The sequence below is a fragment of the Lactuca sativa genome, chromosome 6 (assembly GCF_002870075.4).
Source record: "Lactuca sativa cultivar Salinas chromosome 6, Lsat_Salinas_v11, whole genome shotgun sequence".
Classification (NCBI taxonomy): Eukaryota; Viridiplantae; Streptophyta; class Magnoliopsida; order Asterales; family Asteraceae; genus Lactuca; species Lactuca sativa.
In genome coordinates this window covers 130,135,706-130,147,773 of record NC_056628.2, presented here as the reverse complement: position 1 = coordinate 130,147,773, position 12,068 = coordinate 130,135,706, and the positions used below count along the sequence as shown (strand labels likewise).

Sequence of the window (12,068 nt, the reverse complement as noted above, 5' to 3'; positions counted from 1 at the left end):
AATGAAAGTAGTTAGCAATCTGATTTACATCCCTCACCTGGAAATTTTCAATGATTTGTTTTTTCTGAAATCTAACAAGATGTCATTTACCAGCCAATAATAGCATCCATGCGAATGGGAGCATCCATGTGTTCTAATAATCTAGTATAATGTGTGTATTTGGATTACTTTGTGCTCTCTTCTGGTTTTGCTTATTATACTCCCCTTCGGGTTTTTCCAAGGTAGAACTTTCTGGAGCAACAGTTTTCAAATCACTCCCACCTCAAACCAATCTACACATAGTCATGAATCCATACATATACCTGTTGTTAATCACGAACCAGAGAATAAGGATAATCCTGATGGTTGTGACTCATGCCCTTTTTGTCTTGTTCTTCCTTGCCTCACCAAGCTCCAGTACGCGGTGAAATCTTTTTGGACCACTCTTTTATCTAAATTTAATTATTTTACCTGTTTTCCTTGTTGAGAATTCACATAAGAGTTCCATTTGTGTGATATATATATAGGAAACCATTTGGAGCTTATTAAACATAATCCAAGGGATGAATCAAATAAAATAAAGAAAGACAAAGAATTTGCTTCGACTGTTTTTGGTAAAGATATTGATCTGGTGGGAGGGTATTTTCAAAATGAGAGTTTTATGGGTCTAAGTGATGTTCAACATTATGGGAAGATGAGAGATTTATATAATTTGATGACAAACAATCAAATATTGAAACAAAGTGTTTCTATTATACTTTTGCTACCAATGAAATGAAGGTATGATTCTTTTTATCTATTTTACCTTTTTTTTATAATTAACTAACTATAGCTAACTCATGTATCTTTAAATAACAGACCAACGGAAGCCTGCATTCAGCCATGAAGAAACCTTGTTTATAGTTAAGTTAAAAATATCATCATCACGAGTGCCCTTGTAGATTATCAGATTATCAAAAGAGATGGTAAAATGTATGGCTAATGCATACTTGATTCGAAAAAAATGCTCAAGAGGTGTTATTTCTTCTTCTTCTTCTTCCCTAACTTCAATGAAAATATCAAACTCGTTTGAATTTGTTTTTTAATTGTTCTTACCAACTTTTCCATTCATGTTCCTATCAAGTTGTATTTGTGAGAGCTTTCTACAATTGCAGATTTCTTGAATTTCAAGTAATTCTCACATAATATCAAAAAGTTTATATAGAAAAATGATGATGAATAAAGAGATTTTGTGATATAAACGATGTCAAATAGTTATGTATTAACCAAACTATTTTTCACCATTAAATCCCTTGAATAATCATAAAATCATGTAATTCATATGTAATTCACATATGAATTACAGTTGATTCACGTGAAAATCACAAATGAATCATATACAAATTACATGTGAATCACATGTAGTTAACATATGAATCACATGAAATTCACATGTAAATCACAAGTGAATCACACATAATTATATGTGATTCACATGTAAATCATATATGAATTACTATAATTCACATGTAAATCACAAATGAATCACATATGAATTAAATTTGAATCACATGTAATTCACATATAAATCACATGTAAATCACAAGTGAATCACACATGCATTATATGTGATTCACATGTGAATCGCATATGAATTACATGTGAATCACATGTAATTGACATATGAATCACATGTAATTCACATGTAAATCAAAAGTGAAGCAGACATAAATTATATGTCATTCACATGTAAAACGCAGATGAATTACATGTGATTCACATGTAAATCACAAATGAATTACATATGAATCACATGTAATTCACATATGAATCATATGAAATTCACATGTAAGTAATAAGTGAATCACATATGAATTATATGTGATTCAGATGTAAATTACATATGAATTACATGTGATTCACATGTAAATCACATATAAATTACATGTGAATCACATGTAATTCACATGTAAATCACAAGTGAACCACACATGAATTATATGTGATTCACATGTAAATCACATATGAAATACATGCGATTCACATGTAAACCACAAGTGAATTACCTATGATTTACATATAAATAATAAGTAAATCATGAATTACTTCTATATGAACACATGCATTTTGCGTGAGTGTTCTTCATTATTTTTTTAATCTTTCTTATGAAATTCACATTTAAATCTTACATGATATACACATGCATTTTTGTGAGTTTTCTTACATTAATGATTATTTTTTTTCTTGTAGATTTGGAAGAATTTGTGGAAAACATTTAAGATGTGAAAAGTGATAAATTGAACAAAATATGGAAATCTAAATGCGAAGACATGAAAACACTTTGAAATTTTGTAGCAGCTTTTGTTTTTTATATTTTATTTTATAATGAATAAAATATTTGTATTATTGTGTTTATAGATTAGTATTAAAAATTGGTATTTTTAATAATTTACATATGAATATTATAGTATATGAAATATGCATATAAGCACCTAAAATGTTGATTTGTTTGGTTAAAAAAAGTTATATTTTTTTTTCTGTTTTTTTAGGTTACTTTTTTTAAAATTATTGTTTTTAAATAAATTACAATTTAAAAAAAATTCAATTTATTTTAAAAAATTCTTGTTTTCAAAAAAAAAAAAAACTTAAAAATCAGCATATTTTAAAAAATCAAAAAATTATTATTTTTATAAAAATGATCTGAAATTTTGATTTATTATGTTAATATTTAGATAATTTTATTGATATTTCCAATAAGTGAAATCTTCAGAAAAGTCCCATTATTTTGGGAAAAGTTACATTTAAGTCCCAATTTTTTTTTTGAACAAAGAAACCCAAGAAACCGGATAAACCTTATACTTTAATCCTTTTTGACCTATTGAGCAGGTCACCTATGCCACATGGCATGCCAACTGGATAAGGGCTGATGTAGATGCTGACGTGGCATGCCACATCAGCATATGCTTCTTTGAAATGCAAAAATCGGACTTTATTTAGAAAATGAGGCGAGTGGGATTCGAACCCACGACCTCACCTATACAACCCAAACACATTTTCCACTAGGCTAGACACCATTTCTTGATTTCATCCCTTAAAGTTTGAATATAATGTATTAAATGCTGAAGCTTTTCATTGAAAATGAGCAGAATCCAAAATGTGATTTGAACCCACAACCTCCTACTAACAATGCTAACCATTTTCCACTAGGCTATCAACTTTTTGTTAATTACTCTCCTCAACATTATATATAATGCTCAAAATGTTGAAGCTTTTATTATTCCTATTATTATTATTATTATTATTATTATTATTATTATTAAAAACATAAATATATATAAACTTCGAAAAAAACAGTAATATAGATCTAAACTTCGAAAAAAAGAATTACATTTATTATTTCTATTATTATTAATTAATATATTATAATTATTATTATATATATATTTATATAACTTCGAGAAAATATATATATATATATATATATATATATATATATATTTATATTTTTAATAATAATAATTATAATATATTAATTAATAATAATAGAAATAATAAATGTAATTCTTTTTTTCGAAGTTTATATATATTTACGTTTTTAAATATAATGATAATAATAATAATAATAATAATAATAATAATAATAATAATAATAAAAGCTTCAGCATTTTGAGTATTATATCTAATGTCGAGGAGAGTAATTAACAAAAGGTTGATAGCCTAGTGGAAAATGGTTAGCATTGTTAGTAGGAGGTTGTGGGTTCAAATCCTATTTTGGATTCTGTTCATTTTGAATGAAAAGCTTCAGCATTTAATACATTATATTCAAACTTTAAAGGATGAAATCAAGAAATGGTGTCTAGCCTAGTGGAAAATGTGTTTGGGTTGTATAGGTGAGGTCGTGGGGTCGAATCCCACTTGCCTCATTTTCTAAATAAAGTCCAATTTTTGCATTTCAAAGAAGCATATGCTGGTGTGGCATGCCACGTCAGCATCCACATCAGCCCTTGTCCAATTGGCATGTCATGTGGCATAGGTGACCTGCTCAATAGGTCAAAAAGGATTAAAGTGGAAGGTTTATCCGATTTCTTGGGTTTTTTTGTTCAAAAAAAAAGTTGGGACTTAAATGTAACTTTTCCCAAAATTATGGGACTTTTTTGAAGATTTCCCTTTCCTATAACACAAAATTGTAAAGATTAAATAAAATTGGTAAGATGACGATCATGTCATTAATGAGTTAATTTTAATTTAACATTCCACGTTTAGTTCACGGGAACTATGAGTTCTGAACGGATCTGACCATATATATATATATATATATATATATATATATATATATATATATATATATATATATATAGGGAAAAGTGAATATACCCTTAAGGGTATATAAGATTAGGTACCCATTCCTCAATACTACGTAGTTTTATCACTTGGTTTAATTTTTCTGACAAAAAAAAACAATTTCCATAATCGACAGAAATCATCAACACAAAAATACGTTTTTGATTTCACATCATCTTCGTCTCTTCCAACACTAACGTTGACATTCACATAAGTTGAAGCCCTTCACTTGTTCGCCGACTATCTCACCTGCGATGCAAGGCATGTTCAGGCCCGGCGAGATGAGGTAGATAGCCCCCCAGCCTCTACTCCGTCGCAACAACACAGCAAATCGACAACAAACTTGGGGAATTTGGTATATTCTCGGTTAATAAAACACTTTGCCATCTTCAAATTCCCATTCTTTATGTATTATTTCTTCTACTCATATTCAATTTATAGTCTGATCAATTGAGTTGATTAGTTTTTTGATTCAGTGAACTGGGTCTGTACTCTTTACATCATTTCTAAATTGGTTTGAAATAATGGGTTGGTTTAAGAATGTATCTCCAAATCATCATTATGAATAATTAGGGATGTCTAATTCCATCTTTCTTACAGGGGAAGAGGATACGATGTGCACAGTGCACATAAGGTGCTCGATGAAATGCTCGAATCAATGGATGTAGTTTTCAAGGCTTTTGAGAAGATGTCTAAGCCGTGGCTGACCGTTATCAATCTGGTTGATGTCCATTCTGGTGATCTTTTAGCTGTTTCAAAGATTCCTGGAAGATGAGGTGGCTTTGAAACATTGGACGCCGAATCAAAAAATCAACCAAAGGTGAATATTTATGAACTTGAATTGAGTCGGTTTATATATTCAATCTGAGGCAGAAAAGTTACTAGTAGAAAAATGCGACTTAGGGGTAATGATTCAACATTTTGTAGCTTTTAGTAAACGAAATTGCTTTGGGGGATGACATAAGAGACCATTTCTTGCAGCTGGCAGTTAATCGTTCCTCTGTTATCTGTTGTCGTGTCTCTCCTAAACAGAAAGCCTTGGTGATGCTCTTTGTTTCCAATTTTGATTCAGAAGTGGAATACCTCAAACAGTCGTTTCAAACTCTAGAGGTAAATTTTAAACAACATAGCTCTATTTAACATCAATGGTAAATGACAATATTCATGATTTCATGTTATAATAGCTCCCAAATGTTTCAATCTAAATCAGGCTGGTTGTGTTTTATCTTTACTATGCTATTTCTTGCAATTTTTTTCTTTTCTAGTTTTTTATTGAAAAAAATTATGTTTTTTTTTGTTTTCTATCTCTGGTTGAACAAATTTCTTTTACTTTTTTTTAAAAATTTTAAAAGTATTTCCTAAACAATAGTAATTATAAAAATCAATAATATGTGTACTATGTGGGCGAAAGAAATGTCTAGATGGTGTATTGCACTTAAGATCACTGAAATACTTATGCTTATCTCATTAGAATTGTTCTGGTAATCTATTAATTAACCTTTGTATTGGGCCTATGAGTAGTTGTACATAAGTTATAAATATAGTGTGATAGAGAGAAAAAAATAGTCACAGGTAGAAGGAAGAGGGATGGCCGCCAGGTAGATGATCGGAAAAAGTAAAAGAAAAGTATTCAATGAAAGAAATGGCGGAGAGAAGAAGGGATCAAAGATGCCCCATTTTCTATTTTTCTATTTTCTTTGAATAAAAGAGTGGGACCACAATGTTTTAGTAAATAAATTTCAAAGCACTATCATCTGTTAAATAAAATTTCCATTTACTATGGCCACGTTATAAACTCATCCAACATTAGGGGTATTTTTGGAAATGTTTGTTGATTTATCTTTACTATGCACATGGATCACCATTTTATTCTACAAATATCATAACATAACATTTGGTTTTGTGATAAACTTAAAGCCAGAAGATATCAGCTGGATTAAGCCTCGATTGATTCCCATTTGCTTGTGTATTCATTTGTTTGTTTGTTTACTGGAGGTATATTGGGCATAAAATAACAATTAGACCAAATGCAAAGAAGTTGAGTGTTTTATTCTTGCAAAGATAGAAGATGGCATGGGGGGGGGGGTATCTCAAGTAATGTGAAATCAGCCATTTTCAAAGAGAGAACCTTGAAGAGAAAAAAAGATAATGATTTTTTAGAATAATGGTTTGTTAGCAATTTTTTAGAATAATTGTTTGTTAGCAATTTTTTAGAATAATTGTTTGTCATTTCAAGTCACTTTACTCATTGTGTATTTATATATGCGATTTTTTATGAACCAAACATCCATGAATGGTATTTAATTATTGATCATAATAGATGGTATTTCGCATGCTCAACAAGTGTTATGGATGGAAATAACATATTTACGGATGTTTTGACAAAAAGCATATAAACCATGTATTTTGTGAATTGAGCTGAAATACCAACAAAGTTACATTTTTAACCCAAAATGACAACATACTTTCGTGTTTAACCCATAATTACAACAAATTTACATTTTGTAACCCAAAATGACAACATACTTTCGTTTTTAACCCGTAATTGCAGCAAATTTACATTTTTAGCCCAAAATGACAACATACTTTACTTTTTTCACAAAATACCCTAATACTTTAGTTTTTTCACAAAATACCCTCGTACTATGTTTTTTTTTCACAAAATACCCTAAAACTTATGTTTTTTTCACAAACTACTCTCATACTTTTGTTTTTTTCACAAAATACCCTAATACTTTTGTTTTTTCACAAAATACCCTCGTACTATGTTTTTTTTTCACAAAATACCCTAAAACTTACGTTTTTTCACAAAATACTCTCATACTTTTGTTTTTTTAACAAAATACCCTAATACTTTTGTTTTTTCACAAAATACCCCCGTACTATGTTTTTTTCACAAAATACCCTAAAACTTACGTTTTTTCACAAAATACTCTCATACTTTTGTTTTTTTTTTCACAAAATACCCTAATACTTTTGTTTTTTCAGAAAATATCCTCGTACTATGTTTTTTTTTCACAAAGTACTCTAAAATTTTCGTTTTTTCACAAAATACTCTCATACTTTTGTTTTTTTCACAAAATACTCTCATACTTTCGTTTTTTTATAAAATACCCTCATCCTTTCGTTTTTTTTTCACCAAATAACATCATACTTTCGTTTTTTCATAAAATACCCTCATACTTCCATTTTTTTTCACCAAATACCATCATACTTTCCTTTTTTCACAAAATACCCTCATACTTTCGTTATAAACAAATAGTTGCAGCCAAATTTCAGTTATAAACACACAAATCATAAACAATCAAGAAATTTCATTCAAACACATTAAAATTGTTAAGAAACATCAATAACTTCTATAATATTCACATATCAATTGTGTGTAAAACATGAAAAAGGTGTAGTTAACCAAAAAAAGAATGTCATGAAGCATCTACTTTTTCTTTTGCTTACAGTCACAACATGTCTCATCATTATGTATCTTGCAAGGATTCATCCGCCTGATCCATGAAAAAAAAAATTAATTGTTAATATAATTGTTAGAGTTGTAAATCATGAATACTAAATTAATATAATAAGAACCTTTCTTTTTAAACAACTAGTAGCGTAATGGCCCAATCCTTGACAGTAAGAGCATGTTCGTTTTTTAGGGGCTTCTAAAGAAGACTTGATTCTACTAGCAATTTTAGGATGCCATTTTTTAGTAGTTGGACCAAGAGGATCACGGACAGATAACTGTGGCATCATATCTATTTGCGAAGCTCCCATACAAGAACCTTGAGATGCATTCTCCAAAGACATAGATTTCTTTTGATTTGTTTGATCATCTAAAAGACTTATCAATAGCGTATTGACTTTTTGTATCTATGAAAGGGAGTCTCTAGCTTGTTCAATCAGTTTTGTAAAATTTGAAAGGACACACCATAGTGTGTAGGCACTTACTCCATATTCATTATTCATTTCTTCGATTCCAATACTATCACTACCTAGTTTGTACCTAGCATTAAGGGTCCATCGTGGTAAAATATAGTGACTCGGGAGTTCTTTAACATGCTTCTTCTTCATCACATATAGGCTATGTTTACATAAAATTCCATTTGTCTCATACTTAGCACAGGAACATGTGACACTGACTTGATCCAAAGAACGAAAGGTAACAATGCACCAATATTTTTTATCAACATCCAATTGCCCAACTTGGTATGTGCTTTCTTCTGTAGTTTTTCCTATAGTCTCATGAGTCAAATTGGTAATATCTTTAGTCCATTCTTTTTTGAAAGTATCAAACATCTTTCTAGTATAACATTGACCTGTTTTTGCTTCGATTGGATGCACTGAAGAAAGGACCGGCCTCGAGTTCATAGTCTTGAAGTATTCATCTTCTTTGGCGGCCCTTCGAGACTCAACTGCTTTGTCGTATTGTACAACAAATTCATTCAACATGGTCCTCGAATTAACATATCCATCAAAAAATGAATTGATGCTCTCACTTCGTCCGGTTGTTGTCATACCAGCAAAGAAAGTATCTTTCAAGAAGGGTTTAGCCCAATGTATACGTTGGTTATACATGTCACTAATCAAACAATTGCTTTCTAGTTCATACTTACTATGCATAACCTCCCATGTTGCTTCAAATTGTTCAACGGTGTCGCTATTTATCCATTGTTTGTGCGTTTCTTGAAAATCACTGTAACGGGAAACATACGATCGAAGGTGCTCGGTTTCATGCTTCATGATATGCCATGAACAGAAACGATGTCGGGTCTTCGGAAACACTTTTTTTATTGAATTTCCCATTGATTTGTCTTGATCTGTTATAATTGCCTTCGGATACTTGTTAAACATACATTTGAGGAAATGTTTAAATAACCATTCAAATGTCTCTTCCTTTTCATTTTCAAGCAAAGCTCCACCAAAAAGTATAGACTATCTATGATGATTCACTCCAGTAAAGGGAGCAAAAGGCATCTTGAACTTGTTAGTCATATAAGTGACATCAAACACAACATCTCTGAATTTTGTATAAGCATCTCTTGATCTACCATCAGCCCAAAAGATATTTCTACGATACCCATCATCAGACAAATCCACGACAAAATACTGGTCACTATCAACTAATGTTTTATCTTGAAAATGTTTTATAAGTCCATAGAACTCCTTTCCTTTATGTTGTTTTCGTTGCTCAGATAAGACATCAGCACATTGCTTTGAAGTAACATCAGCTATATTTGAGGTTTTCATTGTATTAACAGCCTTTTTAATCTGAGAAGGTTTCAACCCTGCTTGACCAAATTGCACCATAAGAGATTTACCTTCTATTGAACGGTGGAAACTGCTATGAGATCGATGCTTCATTACCTTTGTAGGTGTCATGGTCAAGTCGTCATTGTGTGTGTCATTAAATCAGTCCACCAACCATTTCCTATCCTCTTGTATCGTTATTCGAAGCTTTGCTTGACATCCGGTTCTAATATCTCTACGACGTTTTTTCTCATTTTTACTTGAAGCATTTTTGTCCATCCTTTTGAAACCTTCTTTGTTGCATACATATATCTTCCGAAAAGGCTCATTTGTTTTAGGATTTTTAATTGTGTCATCTCTACGTATACCAAAGCCATGTAAAAATGAATAATCATTATAAAATGTATATGCATCATCGGGTGTATCAAAAACCTTTCCAAGTATACTTTCTTTGTTAACTTCATCTTCGTCAAATTCAATGTTCTCACCGATACTATTTGTTTTTTCACATTCATATGTTGCTTCCAAGTAATCATTTGTGTCACTATCTTCGGTTATATATGGTTCTATAGCTTGATTAGTTGCTTCGGCTTCACTCATTGTGGTCTGCAATAGACAACGATGTATATTTCCAAATAAAAGATTAACACCAAATTGTTTTATATTGAATATAATGGAAACATTATACATAAAAAAACAAAATAACAAACAATTGCAATTTGTATGAATTCTTGTCAATTTAAATTTGTATGAATTCATGTGAATTACAATTTGTATGATTTACCTTAATTGGCTTCCATGTAATCGGAGCAGAAAAAAACCATTCATTAAAATACATTACAACTCGGAACATAAAAAATCATTCGTTAAAATACATTACAACCGATGACTTCATATTCAATTCATTTGTTGCTTTTTATTATCAATATTTCATTGTTTGCAATAAGTTGGATCAAGTTCATCCAAGTTACCCCAAAATATAGACTTTAGATGACACCATGAAGTTAGCTCTTTAGAATAATGAATTGCCTAAACTAGCTATAAACAATGAAACTGTGTTTATCAATGAGGTGTCTTCAGCAAAAAAAAAAAAAAAAAAAAAAAAAAAAAAAAAAACGCAGCATTGCAGACCGCACGCACACAGGACCAAAAAATTGAAATTAAGGCCTATTTGTAATCTTCATATATGTGTATGAATTGCAAACGATTCCAATTAATAACAAAAAATACAAACCTTGAAACATCATAATTAGTTGATATAAAAAACAAACGATTAGAATCAAGGAAAGTCATATACTTTTGAAGTCATTGAATGAAAAAAAATAAGGGGAGTAGGAATGTGATCATGTAGTCGATTCTTTGTCAATTGTTTTTTTTTTCAATTCGTTGTAATTTGTTTTCAGCTCTCTGAATTGCGATTCCAGTCAATTTTAGTTGAATCCGATTTCTTGAATATGGAACGAATCAGGGATGTAATCACGTAAGGAAACCTACGTACTTTTTTTAAGGATTTGTTTTATTTAGAAAATTAACCCAATAATCAAAACTACGTAGTTTTAATAATTAGGGTACACAACCTTAGGTACCCTTAAGGGTATATTCACTTTTCCCATATATATATATATATATATATATATATATATATATATATATATATATATATATATATATATATATATATATATATATATATATATATATATATATATATAATGCTTATACCTCTATTTTTTTTATTGTAAACATGATTGTTAATCGTATATATCATTTATAATAAGTCCACATGGAAGTATTAAAAAATCATACTGATATATAATAATACATATGATTTTCTTAATGTTAAGGTGATTGTCATCATTTGTCGTTTATAATCAAGTAACATAAAAATATTAAACATGATATCGATATTTATAATAAGGTCACCTAAAAGTATTAAAAATTATATTAATATAGAATGCTTCTATTGGCATCGTTCATATTTATAAGAAAATATAAAACCCATTATAAAAAAGTATAACATGTATAGTTTATAAATAATAAAATACATCATTTTTAATGATTTTTACATCAACTTACTTTTGAGTATTTACATCAACTTAAATTCATTATTATTAGATCAACTTATATAAACTTAAACAGTTGATCTTTTTTATTCTTAATTTTTCTTAAATCAACTTACATATTTAAGTTACAGGCACAGTAAAATACAATTTATTTATAACATTAACCATTTTACTATCTCCAAAATTACACATAAAAACGTTACATAATAAATTAAAAAAGGGTTGCTTCCAAGTATATAGTGTTGAACTGGTAAAGAAGCGACCAAAGTAGAAGTTGGGGATTAATAAGTAGCTATTAATGTGTGATTTATCAAAATGTTTTAAATTTATAAATTGGTTTATCATCACTAGATTATTATATAATAGGTAGTGTAGCTACTCGTGTAATAGTATGACTATTGTAATACTACATATGAAGTACTCGGAAAACAAACAATATGATTTATGTTTAGAAAATTAAAACTT

General features: G+C 29.5%; 1 protein-coding gene and 1 long non-coding RNA gene across 3 annotated transcripts; one reads left to right on the top strand and one right to left on the bottom strand.

The window, feature by feature from the left end:
- Positions 1–4,441: 4,441 nt before the first annotated feature.
- LOC111880436 (uncharacterized) lies at positions 4,442–6,350 on the top strand. 2 transcript variants are annotated; one of them, XR_002846487.3, is made up of 3 exons: positions 4,442–4,654; positions 4,900–5,119; positions 5,281–6,350. It is a non-coding gene; the product is annotated as an uncharacterized LOC111880436 (long non-coding RNA). The 2 variants fall into 2 exon arrangements; XR_006183948.2 differs by having other exon boundaries at positions 5,227–6,350.
- A 1,813-nt stretch (positions 6,351–8,163) lies between these two features.
- On the bottom strand, positions 8,164–9,096 carry LOC111880444 (protein FAR1-RELATED SEQUENCE 5-like). The gene has a single exon (XM_023876878.2). It carries the CDS (start codon positions 9,094–9,096, stop codon positions 8,164–8,166), a length of 933 nt encoding a protein of 310 aa, XP_023732646.2.
- Between the last annotated feature and the right edge of the window lie 2,972 nt (positions 9,097–12,068).

What these genes read in the sequence shown, in the direction of transcription:
- LOC111880444 (XM_023876878.2), bottom strand. Translation starts at nt 9,096, where the DNA reads ATGGGAAATTCAATAAAAAAAGTGTTTCCGAAGACCCGACATCGTTTC.